Genomic DNA, 14655 nt, shown 5'->3' with positions numbered 1-14655 from the left:
TTACTTTCATTTTCAATCCTGCATGTGTGTCAGTCTACACTTATGTAAGGATTTTTTGGTTCTGACACATTCATATCCTAGAAGACATAAATATTTTTACTAATGCAGACTTTGACAATCTTATTCATATGAAAATGTAGCTTTTCCATTTTCACCTTCTAAAGTTTTGTCCACCCACACAGAGCTAGGTGGAAAATACTAACTGCTAACTACATTCAGATTACATAAAACATCATCTGAGTTGTGGGCCTGAATTACCTAGATATTTGCCATTTCACATTTACATTTGTTTAAACATGACTAGAATGCCAAGTCAAATACCTCGTTTGGTAAAGCACATTACAATTTGACTCAATGAATAGCTATGGAAGTTTTCTTTATTGACTGCTTAATGTATAACAATAATTGGCATCTTTTTCACACATTACAAAAAATTATACTTGGCTCAGTATGCAATCTTTTAAGCATAGCCATATTATTTAACAAAAGAGGGGAAAAACCTATTCTACCCAATACAGCATTTACAAATGCACAAAACATGCCACTTTGGCTTGTATATTGTCTAGATTAAAAAAAATCTTTTAACATAAATAAGTTAGTATAATTTTTCAGTGTTTTTACAGAGTTATGTACACAGGTACACTTCAAAAGGTTTTTCCATACACAGGCAATGAAATACTGTTTAAAGATGTAGTATCCATTTCACTTATCCTACAAGTGTGCTTTTCTCTACATGAACCTTCCTTTAAAAATAACACTTTCCTTTGGATAAATGGACAAAGAAGCTTTAAATTAAAAAATATTTCATTTTTTAATGTGAAGTTACTTACAGATCTTTAAAAATATCGACGGATTTAGAATTATTTTGACTGTGTTTACACAGCCCAAAGTGAAAAGAAAATGAAGAAATTTTGTCAACAAATTTAATAAAAGCAGATGGTCAATTCTTAACATTGAAAACTCCCAAGCACCTCGGATTTTTGCTCCAAACTACCTGGAGTGATTACCATTCTGCTGATTAACTGGTAAATTCCAACTTTAAGAGAGCCTGGGGAGGGCACTGAGGATAGGTTTTCGTTGCTTTTTTAAAAAAGCCATATGCAGCTATTTAACAACCTTTAAGATAACTTGGGAGATCACCAGATCTCCCAAATGAGAATAAGCAACAGCAATTGTCTTTAGCCAGTGTTCAAATTTTTGTGATTTTTTAAATGAAGTGTCAGCCGTCACTGAAAGGGACATTACATCTTTAAAGAAAACAATTCAAAACCTTTCCCAAAATTGCTTCTCTTCATGAAAGTCAAATATTTATCTACTTGCTGTAAATCAAAGCAAGCTCTTCATATCCCCCTCCATGTCAGTTACTCAGCCCCACCCTGCCCTCCCTTCCCCAAAGTTTATGTGCTACATAAAAGGTAAAACTATATACACAGGTAGTACAATGAAGCAAATAAGGAAAAACCTAATTGCATAATGCTACATCCAACGCTTTTAGAGGCAGATCATTTAAGAGTGCCTAAAATTTTAGTGTTATTGTTGCTTTTCAGTGCTTATACAGGATGTCCATTCCATGAAGTCAACGATATGTATTTTTAAAATTTTCATGTATCTCTTCCTTGCTTCATCAAGATCAAGATGTATCTGATAAACAAGGAAACATATTCTTAATTCTGCAAAAGAAAACAAAACGGAAAAATTAAAGGAAAAGCACTAGAGTCACGTTACCAATAGAGTAGAGGGAATTATTTTGTCACTATGTTAGCTTGAAAATACTTAATGGGGAAAAATGTTTGATGACTACAGTCATCTCCACCTAACATTCTCTTAACTGGATTTTTTTCCTCTCTTCTGTGCTGTGTTCTTTTGTCTAGAGCAGTGGTTCTTAACAGTGGGCAATGGTGCCCCCACCCCCCAGGGAACATTTGGCAATGTCTGGAGACATTTTAGGTTGTCACACTGTGGGAGGAGGATGCTGCTGGCATCTAGTGGGAAAGGCCAGGGATAATGCCAAACAATCTACAACACACAGGACAGCCTCCTACAACAAAGAATTATTCGGCCCAAAATGTCAGTAGTGCAGAGGTTGAGAAACCCTAGTCTAAAGAATCTAGGTCAAAGACAAGTAGGAAATAAATAGGAAAATTAGGAAACTGTAATACTTAAGAGTAAACATTTTCTAAATTTTTTTTAAAATTTAGAATTTTTTTTCTCTACTCCTGTGACAGATTAAATTTTCTAAATTTGAAAAACAATTGGAAATAAAAATTATAAGGGCCTTCCAGAAGAAAATTTTATTAACATCACTTTCAAAATATTCTGATTTTTCATATGCAGAAAATACTCATGAATACTTTTGAATTGGTTCTTACTAATATTTCTAGTATTCTTTGAACTAGCAACATTACTAAATGCTACAAATGCCTCTCTGCATGTCAAAACGGGACCAGATCAAAATCCAGGTCTGATTCTCGTGGCTCATCTGATGAGCTAGGCCACAAGTCACAAACCAACAAGGGCTGCGTGTGTTACGGTTGCTTCAGGGAAATTTTCACCTGATTTTCCCACTTCACATGCTGCTATAAAATAGAGGTTCTATAGTGCCGTTTTGTATAAGCTCTGAAAAATATAAGATATGTAAAGTCACATATACAATTTAAAGACACAACAAACCTGAATCCTACTGTAATCCCTGTTGTTTTAAAATTTTTATAAATGAGGATTTAAAAAGTTAACATCAATATTTATTAAGATCGCCTCATATGCTAAGCTACGTGTGTGCCTTAGAAAATAAAGAGGTCAGTCTTGGTCTATAAGAAGCTAACAAACTATTAATATATGTAGTTCGATCATTATGAATAGCCAATCCATGTACATTTGGGGACTGAATTATTCAAATTAGCCATTTACAGTGATCAGATTCTTGTGCATGGAAAAATCTCCACTTCCTTTGTGCTGGGCTGACCTGCGGTCACCAGTCTTGATATTTACTACCCATTTCCCCTACAAATATCCAAATCACCCTGTTACGGCACAATTAGCATACACTGGCTGACGTGTTCCTGGATTGCTTACTGACGAGAGTTAATTTAACTTCTGCTTTGCAACTTCAGTGTTACCAGAAATTCTGTAGAAACTTTAGTAATTTTTTTTATCTTTCCATTTTGGTTTTTGCAAATACTGGTTCCTTCTCTCTCCAAACTTAGGAGCAAACAAGGAAAGTGACAGTTTATGAAAATATCAAAGAACACAACATACCACCCACTGACATCTGTAATCCCTTGCATAACCAAAGGTGAGCAATTGCTACCAAACATTCCCCCTTAAAATTGAAACTTAATCATGTACTTGCCATTTTTCCATGTATGGCTCAAAATCTGTTACTGACTCAAGCTGAACCTCTGGGAAATGAATTCTCATGAAGTGGGGCTGAGGGAGTACCCCAGTTCTTGTTTGGATGGGCGAAGAACCTATTGTTCCCAACATGTTTTAGTGGGACTCACAGGGAAATGACGTTCTTACCCCATGGGGCCTTGGTTACAAGTAGTTGCTCTGGTCTACTGTTTCAAGAGAAAGTATCTCTGGGCATAGAAACTCTGAGGAATTACAGTATCCCCGGCCTTCCCATTGCTACTTTTTTGACCTCACGAAGTATAAACAAAACAAAACCCCACAAGATTGTAATCTGCCAGCAACCAGCAAGATCAGGTATCGTGAGGTTTCAGTACGTGCTCCTTTAGTGATCAACCCACCTAGCTGTTTACGTTTGACGTCTTCTGAGGCCAGGCTTCTTGGGCGTCTGCTCCACAGAACCGGCATTTGGGGAACCGTCTGAAACATTTTCTTCTGTTCTGTTGGCTCTTTTGTTTTGAGTGGAAGAATCTAAGAGCAGGGGAAATTTTTAAAAAGAACACAACAATCTTTATTAGAAAAAACAATGGCTGGCAGAAGTTGGCCCAATAGTCAGGGGATGAAAAACCCACTACCTCCACCCACAATCCAGGATCCGTCCTCCTCAGTAGCCTTTAAGGGCACAAAATGAGGTTGTTTTCAAAAAGAAGAAAGTGCATTCTCCGCCCCAGAGCTCTCTCCCTAGCCAGGAGGCGGACCGTTGATAAACATCCCAACTTTGTCACATACCTAGGGGTTGCTAGTGGGAGGGACCGCGATGTCTTAAGTTAGGGAAATTATCGGATCTTACCATTTCCAGTTTCTGACTTAAAAGTCACAAACAGACAAGCAGTGGGCCAGGTAGCACTGAACACCTAAGACCAATAAAGTTTGCTCTCCCAAAGCTAAATCACAATACGCCGAAAAGCAAGCTAAGGTTAGCACCCTCCAGCAGGCAAAGCGGGGCCCCAGACACAGACATTCTGTGGTTGGGAAGGGGTCATTACCGTCGGTTGGGAAGGGGTCATTACCGTCGGTTGCAGGTCGCTTCCTTATTCCTGCGCACTGCTCCGCTAACCCCGTCTGGCTGTCCGACGGATCAGTCTTTGGTTCTACCAAATGCGTGTCCTCAGGGTTAGCCGGAGCCCCAATTAAAGGCGCCGCCGGGCGGCTCCCGCTGACATCCTGGCTCTCCTGCCCCGGCACCTTGCAGGCGCCTTTGGGGGGCCGCGGGGGTCTATAGTAGAACTCAGGCAAGCTGCCCTTCTCCACCTCCTGCCACTCGTACTTGCCCTCTAGGGGTCTGTGATTCTGAAAATCGAAATTCCACTTGCGCTGGCTCGCCTCTTCCATGTCTCTGCAGTGCTTCTCCAAGTCCCGGGTTAACTCTTCGTGGTCCACCGGGCCGAAGAGGTTCCTGCAGGCCGAGGGCTTGGGGTGCTCCGCCTGCCTGGCGTCCATCCGCTCTAGGCTAGGGCTCCCGTTAGACACTCGCACGTTTGACATCTTTCTCCCGGGTCTGCACCACCGCCTCTCTCGCACTCTCAAAAAAACAAAACAAAACCAAACCGAACAAAACAAAACGCCCCTACGCAGCCCGAACCCCTCTCGGAAGCCCAGCGACTGGCCTCGGAGCCAAAAGACACAGACCCCGACAAGCTACGGCCCGAACTCTAGGAGCGCGCAGGGGCTGCGGGGAAGCCCCGGCCCGGCCGCCGAGAATCTCCGCTGATCAAATGGACTGGCGAGCGGGACGGCGGGGAGGGGAGGGGTCCAGGCAAGCGGAGAGGGTGGCAAAGCCCGTCCGAGTCCGGGCGGGTACAAGCCCGCAGGTCCCGCAAACCCAGCCGCTCTCCAAACCTGCCGGCGTCGGAGTCGCGGAACCGTGAGCAAGCGGGGACAGGGGAGGGGGAGAAAAACACCCCGAAAAGACGAGCCCCCTTTTTTTAGTGGCCCAATATGGCGGTGGAAGGGAGGCTGACGAAGAAGAAAATGATTGACACGGCGAGTCTATTTAAACAGAGGAGGAGATCCATTGGTTGCAGCGCCGGGAGCCGCCCCGCCGAGGCTGGCGAGCGCGGCCTTAAGGTGGCCCCGGCTCGGCTCCGCCGCCTCCCCGCGTTCCCGAGCGCGCCGCCTCCCCGAGCGCCGCCGGGAGATTGGCTGGTCGCGTGACTGCTGGAGGGGTACTGCTGCCAACAAACCTGCTCTGGCTGGCCTCGGAGAAATTAAAATTAAGACAAACAAACTAGCCAAACGGCCGGGAACCTGGGGCGGGGCCTGGGGTTCGGGGCCCGGCGCTGCACTGGCGGGTGCGCAGAGGCGCCTAAGCCCCGACCTCCCTCCCGCTCCTCGCGGGGGAAGCCGGGGCCTGGACCAGAGGACCGCGAAGATCGCCGGCAGCTCGCTTGGAGCCGGGGTGGCGAGCTGCCCCCAGCTCGGCCCTCCCCGATGGCCCCCACCTCGCGGTCTGCGGGGGAGGCCGCGGAGCGTTTGCTGGGGGGCTGGGCGCCCCCCCTGCCGACGTGCCTTAGCTGGGGGTGGGCGGAGGCGGTGGGCAATGGTTCGCTCAGCCTTAACCCAGAAGTTTCTGCCATCCCTGGGGAGGCTGGGGGCCTAGGGAAGAAGCCAAGGCGAATGTCTGTCTTTCAGAAATTAGCCAGGAGTAGACGCGGCACTTATCATGAACTCAAGTTCTCCCTGAATGAAAATAAGAAAATAACTCAAGATTTAAAAAAAAACTCGAGTAGTCTCTCAAGTCCCTTAATACACTTTGTGGCTGTCTCAGACACATGTAGTTTTGAAAAACGAGGGTACACCCCTGGCCCAGGATCTTGCTTCCCAAGCACAGTTAAGGCCATGGACATTGGCTGCGTGTGGGAACTCGTCTCTTTCTAGTTTTCTGTTCTTTCCCGGGATTGTAGCAGTTTCCTCTACCTGAGTCCAGCCGCCAAATACAACAGCTCCTTCCTTCCTCCACCCTTCTCTCTCACCAGATTTCACTGCTCCAATAAACTCAGAACAATATTCAGATGCTAGTGAATGCTTTCAGAGGGCTGGAGGGTGAAAAGACTCCCCTCGGGGTCAAACTCCAGATGATGAAATGATTTTTAAAACCACCACAACTATGTCCTAACGTCCGATGCTAGTATTCCAGCGTTTCTCTTCTCCATTTTGCAACTGGAAATTTCTCTCTCAGTGTGGGCTTGAGCACCATGGTGGAAAGTAAAGTAGGACGATGAGCAGGGCTGCCCTGAGACAGAGCTCAATGGATCTTCAACTGCCTCCCCACCCCCAAGCCCAGTACCCATCATCTTGGTTTGAGCCAAAGTTAATGCATTTTACTGGAAACCAACCTTCCTTTCTAATCTTAAACAGCAGCAAAGTTTTCTTATGCACCTATGCTACAGCTGAGCTTGATGTGTCGCTTGTTTTCTTAGCCACATCGTGTTTGTCCACTTTGTGTGCCTACCTCATCTCATACACTCCAGAATGTGACAGCTGGAAGGGACCTTCGGGACCCTGTGGTTTAACCCTCTCCTTTTTACCACGGAGGACATTGAGACTCAGAGAGGTTTCCTGTCCAGGGACATACATTCGCTTGGTACCGGAGTCAGGACTCGATGCAGGTCTCATAACACTCAAGTTGGTTCATTTTCTGTTTCTTTCCTTCCTAGTGGTTCTCACTGGTTCAGGGTTTTATCTGAGTTTGATTGTGCTATAGTCTGCAGGTCCTGCTGTCTTACAAGTAACTCAAAATGGCTCCTTCCCAGGCCCTGGGTTGCCTGCAGATGTTTCCTTGATGTGGCCTGTGGTCACTGATATTTAAATGCAGCTGTCATGAGCCTTTGGTATCACCATCCACTAGTTCAACTAAAATATAGGCTCTAGAAGGACAGGGGTGATATTCAGAGAGAGTAAAGGAGGCAGTGCCCAGAACTAGTTTTCAAGGCAGGACTTCCTACCTAACTGACAGAAAAGAATTCACCTAGGATCAAGCAAGAGGTCTCATCCTCTTTATTTTTGCTACTTTTAAGGCTGTCAATTTATTGGACTGAAGACTAGGGGAGAAGGGACAGGAAAATTGGGGTAGGGCTCCCTACCATAATTTATACCTTACCCCCGAAATTAGATAACTGTCCAAATTTTAAAACAATTGCTAGACAACACAGGAACTCTATATACGTGCATCTATCCACATGCATAAACACCCAAACTACCACACATATGTAAACGGAGACATTCTAGAGTATTTCACCTTGCCACAGAAGTTTGATTTTACTCGTGGAATTCATGTCTCACATGGAAGTAGAAAATTAACACTTCCATCCCCTTTACATGCTGAATCTTTCAAATGTAGGAGAACTATTTTGTCGCTTTTTTGTTGTTGTTAATCTCGAAAAGTAAGCAAGTCACAGTCACGCCACCTTAAGAGGTCTGGCTGCCAGCAGAAAGGCTGTGCTTACATCCACCTCACAATGATCTAAAGTGTTTTGTTTACAGTCAAGGCACCAGAGATCTGTACAGCAAATAATGAGAATGCAGGCGTCTGCTGTAGTAGTGACGAAGCATGAAAAAAATACTATGGAGTCCCCGAAGGAACAGGGAGCGTAGAGATCAGAGCGCCATCCTCCTGCAAAGTGGGCAGCTGCAAGCGAGTAAGCCAAGGGGGAAAATTTCAGATAAAGTGTTAAAGGTGGACCCTGGTAGAAGACGGAAAGCTCTACACTGCACTGCTCTAAAGTGAGCTGTTTCCCCAAGACCCCAAGTCCTGCGTGATGTTTTGGTTGCCATTTTCACTGCTGTTTTCCTACTTAGGGCTGAGAAGCGTCCCATAAGCCACCCCAGATTTCTGTAACTTTCACAAGCTGAGGAGAGAGGCAAAGACCAAAATAACTTAAGAGAAAACACCTGTGTCATAGACAAGTGTTCAGATTGGGTGGATGAGCAAGCCGCCCGCATCGCCAGCTCCCAGATGCAGCGCTCTCACTGGAACCCCAAATGTTTCGCGAAGGTTCACGGTTCCTTGCCCAGCTGCCCCTCCCACTGCAAGCACACAGTTTCAGTCCTTCCTCGAGGATGTTTATAATGAGGCAGCACTCAACTCCACCATTCTTCTAAGCTCACATACTTTTAGACTTTGGGAATTTCACAGCCATCTCTTTCTGACACTTTTAATTCAATTTCACAAATATTTACAGAGCACCTTCTATTAATTTGCTTATTCTTTCTTTCTTTCAACAAATATTTGTTGAGTGCCTCCTCTATGCTAGACATTATCCTTAGGTTCTGGGAACACAGAAGTAAACAAACAGATTTAAACTAGAATGATGCTGACATTCCAAACGGGGGAGGGGAGACAGAAAATGAACACAGCACATGAAAGAAGTATATACTGTGTAAGGAGGTGACAAATGCTATGGAGAAACAACAGGCAGCGCGGAGGGAAAGGGAGTGTTTCGAGGATCACCATGTGAATAAGTGGACAGGGAAGGCCTCATGGAGAAAGTGGCCTTTCAAGCCAGGCACGGTGGTTCACACCTGTAATCCCAGCACTTTGGGAGGCAGAGGCAGACGGATCACTTGATGTCAGGAGTTCAAGACCAGTCTGGTCAACATGGTGAAACTCATCTCTACTACAAATAGAAAAATTAGCTGGGCATGGTAGTGCAGGCCTGTAATCCCAGCTACTCAGGAGGCTGAGGCAGGATAATGACGTGAACCCGGGAAGAGGAGGTCTCAGTGAGCCAAGATCTTGCCACTGCACACCAGTCTGGATGACAGAGTGAGACTCCATCTCACAAAAATTAATTAATTAATTAAAAAAAAAAAAAAAAGGGCGGCCTTTGAGAGAAGCCCTGAAGCCCTGAAGACCTGAGAGAGCAGCCATACAGCTATCTGGGGAAAGAGCATCCCAGTAAAGGGAAGAGCAAACGAAGTGTCTCTGAGGTGGGATCTTGCCTAATGTGTTCAAGCAACAGCAGAGAGGCCCAAAGTGGATAGGGCGGAGCAAGTCGGGAGTGGTAACAGGAGCATCAGGGCCAGGCGTGGTGGCTCATGCCTATCATCCCAGCACTTTGGAAGGCCAAGGTGGGTGGATCACTTGAGGTCAGGAGTTCAAGACCAGCCTGGCCAACACGGCGAAACCCTGTCTCTTCTAATAATACAAAAATTAGCTGGGCATGATGGCACATGCCTGTAATCCCAGCTAGTTGGGAGGCTGAGGCAGGAGAATTGCTTGAACCTGGGAGGCGGAGGTTATAGTGAGCCAAGATCGTGCCATTGCACTCCAGTCTGGGAGAGACAGAGCGAGACTGTCTTAAAAAAAAAAAAAAGCGCATCAGATCAGATAGGACCAGGTAGGCAGGCATAGGTAGGCCTTTTATTATTGACCTGGTGATATGGAAAGCCATTGGGGCATTAGTAGGTTTTAAACAGTGATCAATACCATGTGTAAGGTATTGTCCAAGGCATTACTCTCAGCAATGTGGGAAGTGAAGAAATGTCTGTCACAGTCCTAGCCTGTGGGGAGTATATACCATGTGCACAAAAACCAGAGGTAGGAACCAGGCATGGTGGCCTGCACCTGTAGCCCCAGCAACTCAGAAAGCAGAGGTGGGAGGACCACTTGAGCCCAGGTCGAGGCTGCAGTGAGCTATGATCATGCCATTGCACTCCAGCCTGGGTGATAGAGCAAGACGTTGTCTCAAATAAACTAGAGGTAGAAAGCAATACATAGAAAAACATGATGCTATGAAGTGCAAAGCAAGGAGAAAGAGGAAGGCCTCATGGAAGAAGTGACATATGAGTCAGATCTAGACAAATAAGAAAATATCAAGATGATTATAAGGATGGGGTGGTAAGTGGGGATGGGCTCAGACAGTGGTTGGCCATGGATGGCATGCTAAAAAATCTGTTGCTCGGTAAGTACTGCGAACTCATGGAGCTTTTAGTGAAGAGAATGATCAGTGTCCAAACTTGCCTCCTGAACAAAAGCAAACCTGGGCCCTGGGCCTGGGTTGGAGCTCTGGAGTTTGGATTTGTGAGATGGGGTGACCTGCTGAAGATGGGGCTGTGGGTGATATGAAAGACAGTGTCTAGGGACAGGGCCAAATGAAAAGCTGGGCAGACAGTCCCACTGTGGTGTTCATCCAGAGGGATATGGGGAGATGGGCAGAGTTCAAGTGTGAGACAGAGAACGCTGAGCCCAGGAGGACACGGCTTGGCAGAAAAGGCAGGAGGCAGTCTGCCATAATCTCCTGAGCCGCAAAGGTGTAGCTGCAAATGCTTTTTATATGGTACTTCCAGCCTTGACTGTGAGTGGGAAGGTGTCTGTTAAGGGGCCCAGGCTGTCTTGGACAAGCAGATCTTTGTGTTTGGAAGTAGTGTCTGATGGCAGAGTAGAGGATGGCTGTGATGAGCCTGGGGAGACTGACACAGGGACGTAATTTTGGAGGATGATGAGTTATTCAAACAACAGATACAATGGTTTAAGTCGTGCTATAGAGGAAATGGAAGGCAAGGAACAAATGCAGGGTGACTTAGGTAGTTGGAACAGATAAGAGGATTGAGAGAGATGGAGAAAGGGAGGACGAATTTAAGGACTGAAGCTTGGGTATTTGAGAGAATAATGCCATTAACCGAGGTAACAGAGAAGGAGAATGTAGGAGAGACTATAACCTTGAACTCTTGGGTTCAAGTTATCCTCCTACCTCAGTCTCTCAAGGTACTGACGGATCCAGTCCATCAAAATCCACTGTTGCCTTCTTTCCCAGTAGCAGAATTATAACTGAGCACACAACTGCCCAGCAACATGAAATTCCCCAGTCTCCTTTGCAATTAGGTGTGGCTTTATGATGAAATATTTTCCAATAGAATGTAAGCAAAGGTGGTATGTGTCTTCCAGGCCTAGTGCATAAAACCTGTCATGTGACCCCCTCAGAATCCGCCATTTTCTTTCCCCTTTCTCATGGGCTGGAAAGGTGAATACTAGAGCAACCTTGGAAGCCACATGTTGAAGATGACAGAGCCACCTTCAACTTGGGTCCCTGACCTGATTTGGGAGAAAAAATAAGTCTTTATTTTGTTGAACCATTACATTTTGGGTCTTCTGTTTTCTTGAGATGGAGTCTCATTCTGTCGCCAGGCTGGAGTGCAGTGGCGCGATCTCAGCTCACTGCGACCTCCACTTCCCAGGTAGGTTCAAGTAATTCTCCTGCCTCAGCCTCCCGAGTAGCTGGGATTGCAGGTATGTGCCACCACACCCAGCTGATTTTTGTATTTTCAGTAGAGACGAGGTTTCACCATGTTTGCCAGGATGGTCTCAATCTCCTGACCTCGTGATCTGCCTGCCTTAGCCTCCCAAAATGCTGGGATTACAGGCATGAGCTACCATACCCGGCTCATTTTTTATAGCATTTTACAGTCAGTCCTAACTAATGCATATGGAACAGTTTGGGAGATAGGGAATAGGGAAGGTGAAGAATTTGGTTTATCACAGTCAGTATAAGCATTGAAATTAACTTAATCCCCAGGGAAAAGAAAGAATGAAAAGGTATGTCCCTTAAGAGGGCAACAGAAAGCCAGGCACAGTGGCTCATGTTTGTAATCCCAGCACTTTGGGAGGTTGAGGCAGGAGGATTACTTGAGGCCAGGAATTCAAGACCAGCCTGGTCCACATAGCAAGACCCTATCTCTACAAAAAATTTTTTAAAAAACAGCTGGGCACAGCGTTGCACACTTGTAGTCCCAGCTACTTGGGAGGCTGAGACAGAAGGACCATTTGAGCCCAAGAGTTCAATGTTACAGTGTACCACTGCACTCTAGCCTGGGCAACGGGGGGAGACTCTGTCTGTAACAAAAATAAAAAGAGGGCAAAAGAGACAATACCGGAGACAGGCATCTGACACAAAATGTGAAGGGATATTATGATTGGTGGGGCTCTCTGACACCTATCCATATTTACAAATGTGCAGTTAATCATATGGCCAGGTTGGATCCTGAGTAGATTAACAGTTACATGGGTACAGGAATAAGGATGCATGTGGTATTCTTTTTTTTTTTTTTTTTTTTCCGGAGATGGAGTTCCACTGTTGTTACCCAAGCTGGTGTGCAATGGCGTGATCTTGGCTCACTGCAACCTCCGCCTCCCAGGTTCAAACGATTCTCCTGCCTCAGCCTCCCAAGTAGCTGGGATTATAGGTGTGCACCACCAGGCCCAGCTAATTTTTTGTACTTTTAGTAGAAACAGGGTTTCACCATGTTAGCCAGACTGGTCTTGAACTCCTGACCTCCAGTGATCCGCCCGCCCCGGCCTCCCCAAGTGCTGGGATTACAGGTGTGAGCCACCGCACCCAGCCACATGTGGTATTCTTAATTCTTTCACATCACACTTGAGGTGTGCAACACTCATTGTTTCTCTATTGTCCTGTACTCCCTTCTCAGACTCTGTTCCCATAACCTCTACTGGTGGACAGCAGATTATGAAACCCTGTTCCCATTCCCTTACCAATGTTGATCAGACAAGGGGAGAGGAGGTGGTTATTTGACCTAAACTTGGCTAGCCAAATTTTTTCTCCTGCAAATTTGGAATCAAGTCTGAGAAGCTTCAATTAGCAATTTGTAAGACAGAGACTAATGAGGTAATGTAGACCTGAGATGGAAAATGCCCTTTTAAGAACACTGTCTTCAGTGGAGTATGGTGGCTCATGCCCATAATCCCAACACTTTGGGAGGTTGAGGTGGGAGGGCTGCTTGATCCCAAAGTTCAAGACCAGCCTGGGCAACAAAGCCAGATCCATCTCTACAAAAAATGTTTTTAAATGAGCCAGGTGTGGTGGTGCATGCCTGTGATCCCAGCTACATGACAGGCGGAGGCAGGAGGATTCCTTGAGCCCAGGAGATCAAAGCTGCAGTGAGCCCTGATCATGCCACTGCACTCCAGCCTGGGCAACAGAGTGAGACCCTATCTCAAAAACAAAAGGACATTATCTTCAGCCCGTGTGTGATGAAGATGCAGATAATGTCTGTCCGTAGAGTGTCAGAAGAAAGAAAACAATGTGTAAAGGGGGCAGAGAAGAGAGAACACGTAGTTTTAGGAAGACAGATAGGCTTAAGCAACCAAAGACTCTTCAGTTTCTGGATCCTGAAGCTCATGAGGTATTACTCCCTACATTTACGTTCTATGGGACAGCACTGTGTTTATAAAGTAATTTTCCCCCTTTTGCTCCAAGCTAGCTTGTTATGAGATTCTGTTGGTTGAACCCAAGTCATCCCTAATTAACACAATACTTTATTTTTATTTATTTATTTTTTTAGATGGAGTCTTGCTTTGTTGCCCAGTCTGGAGTGCAGTGGCGTGATGTCAGCTCACTGCAACTTCTGCCTCCTGGGTTCAAGCAGTTCTCTGCCTCAGTCTGCCAAGTAACTGGGATTACAGGTGTGCACCACCACGCCCAGCTAATTTTTGTATTTTTAGTAGAGATGGGGTTTCACCATCTTGGCCAGGCTGGTCTTGAACTCCTGACCTCGTGATCTACCAGCCTCGGCTTCCCAAAGTGCTGGGATTACAGGCGTGAGCCACCGCACCCGGCCACTTTAAATACTTTAAAGCAGGTTCCTTGGTGTCATCACATTTGATCCTCATAAGACCACAGTTGTGAGGCAAATGCTATTATCCTCTCTTGCAGATGAAGCCCTGCAATAGAGAACTGAGTGTTCCAACGCCACAAAAGAGAGCAGAAAAGGCACTAGGACTAGTGTACCTATTTATCCTACTTAAGCTGAGTCCAGAATCCATTGTAGAAGATGCAGTGACTTGATGGGTTTGCAGTTATATCACTAAGGCTTCATTGGTTTAATTTACTTAGAATGCACTGTTCACAAAACAAAGGCTCTAGAGAAAATGGAATTCAAATGCCTGGAAAAATGGCATCTTTGAAAAAATTAGATTCAAGAAGGGTTTAAAACTAATCTAGTGGGGTCAGAATTTAAAGAAAAAAATACATCAGGCATTTTACTTAAATGAAAACTTTCATTTCCAAGTAAAATGTAATGAACTAATGCAAGCTTACCAGCATTGCCAGCATCATAAGAATAGGAAATAGGCCAAGGTGGGAGGATGGTTTGAACCCAGAAGTTTGAGACCAGCCTGGGCAAATAGCAAGACCCCATCTCTACAAAAAATTTAAAAATTAGCTGGGCATGGTGGCACTTGCTTGGAGTCTCAGCTACTCAGGAGGCTGAGGTGGGAGGATCGATTGAGCCAGG

General features: G+C 45.5%; 1 protein-coding gene across 2 annotated transcripts; it reads right to left on the bottom strand.

The window, feature by feature from the left end:
- Window positions 1-359: 359 nt before the first annotated feature.
- On the bottom strand, window positions 360-5474 carry CDKN1B (cyclin dependent kinase inhibitor 1B). Of its 2 annotated transcripts, none has more exons than XM_023226179.1 (3): window positions 4419-5474; window positions 3750-3879; window positions 360-1670 (listed from the first exon to the last, which is right to left on the bottom strand). In XM_023226179.1, exons 1-2 carry the CDS (start codon window positions 4891-4893, stop codon window positions 3758-3760), a joined length of 597 nt encoding a protein of 198 aa, XP_023081947.1. In that variant the 5' UTR covers window positions 4894-5474; the 3' UTR covers window positions 360-1670; window positions 3750-3757. The 2 variants fall into 2 exon arrangements, with proteins under 2 accessions (XP_023081947.1, XP_023081946.1); XM_023226178.1 differs by having other exon boundaries at window positions 4395-5327.
- Between the last annotated feature and the right edge of the window lie 9181 nt (window positions 5475-14655).

The sequence above is a fragment of the Piliocolobus tephrosceles genome, chromosome 10 (genome assembly GCF_002776525.5).
Source record: "Piliocolobus tephrosceles isolate RC106 chromosome 10, ASM277652v3, whole genome shotgun sequence".
NCBI lineage: Eukaryota > Metazoa > Chordata > Mammalia > Primates > Cercopithecidae > Piliocolobus > Piliocolobus tephrosceles.
Note: the sequence above shows the minus strand (reverse complement) of the source record. Positions and strands in the feature narration are given on the sequence as shown.

Bases quoted from the DNA above. Each gene is read 5' to 3' on its own strand.
- CDKN1B (XM_023226178.1), bottom strand. From the start codon at position 4,893: ATGTCAAACGTGCGAGTGTCTAACGGGAGCCCTAGCCTAGAGCGGATG. The intron at 3,880-4,394 runs GTAATGACCCCT...CCCTGCTCTTAG, and splicing joins TGACCCCTTCCCAACCGACG to ATTCTTCCACTCAAAACAAA.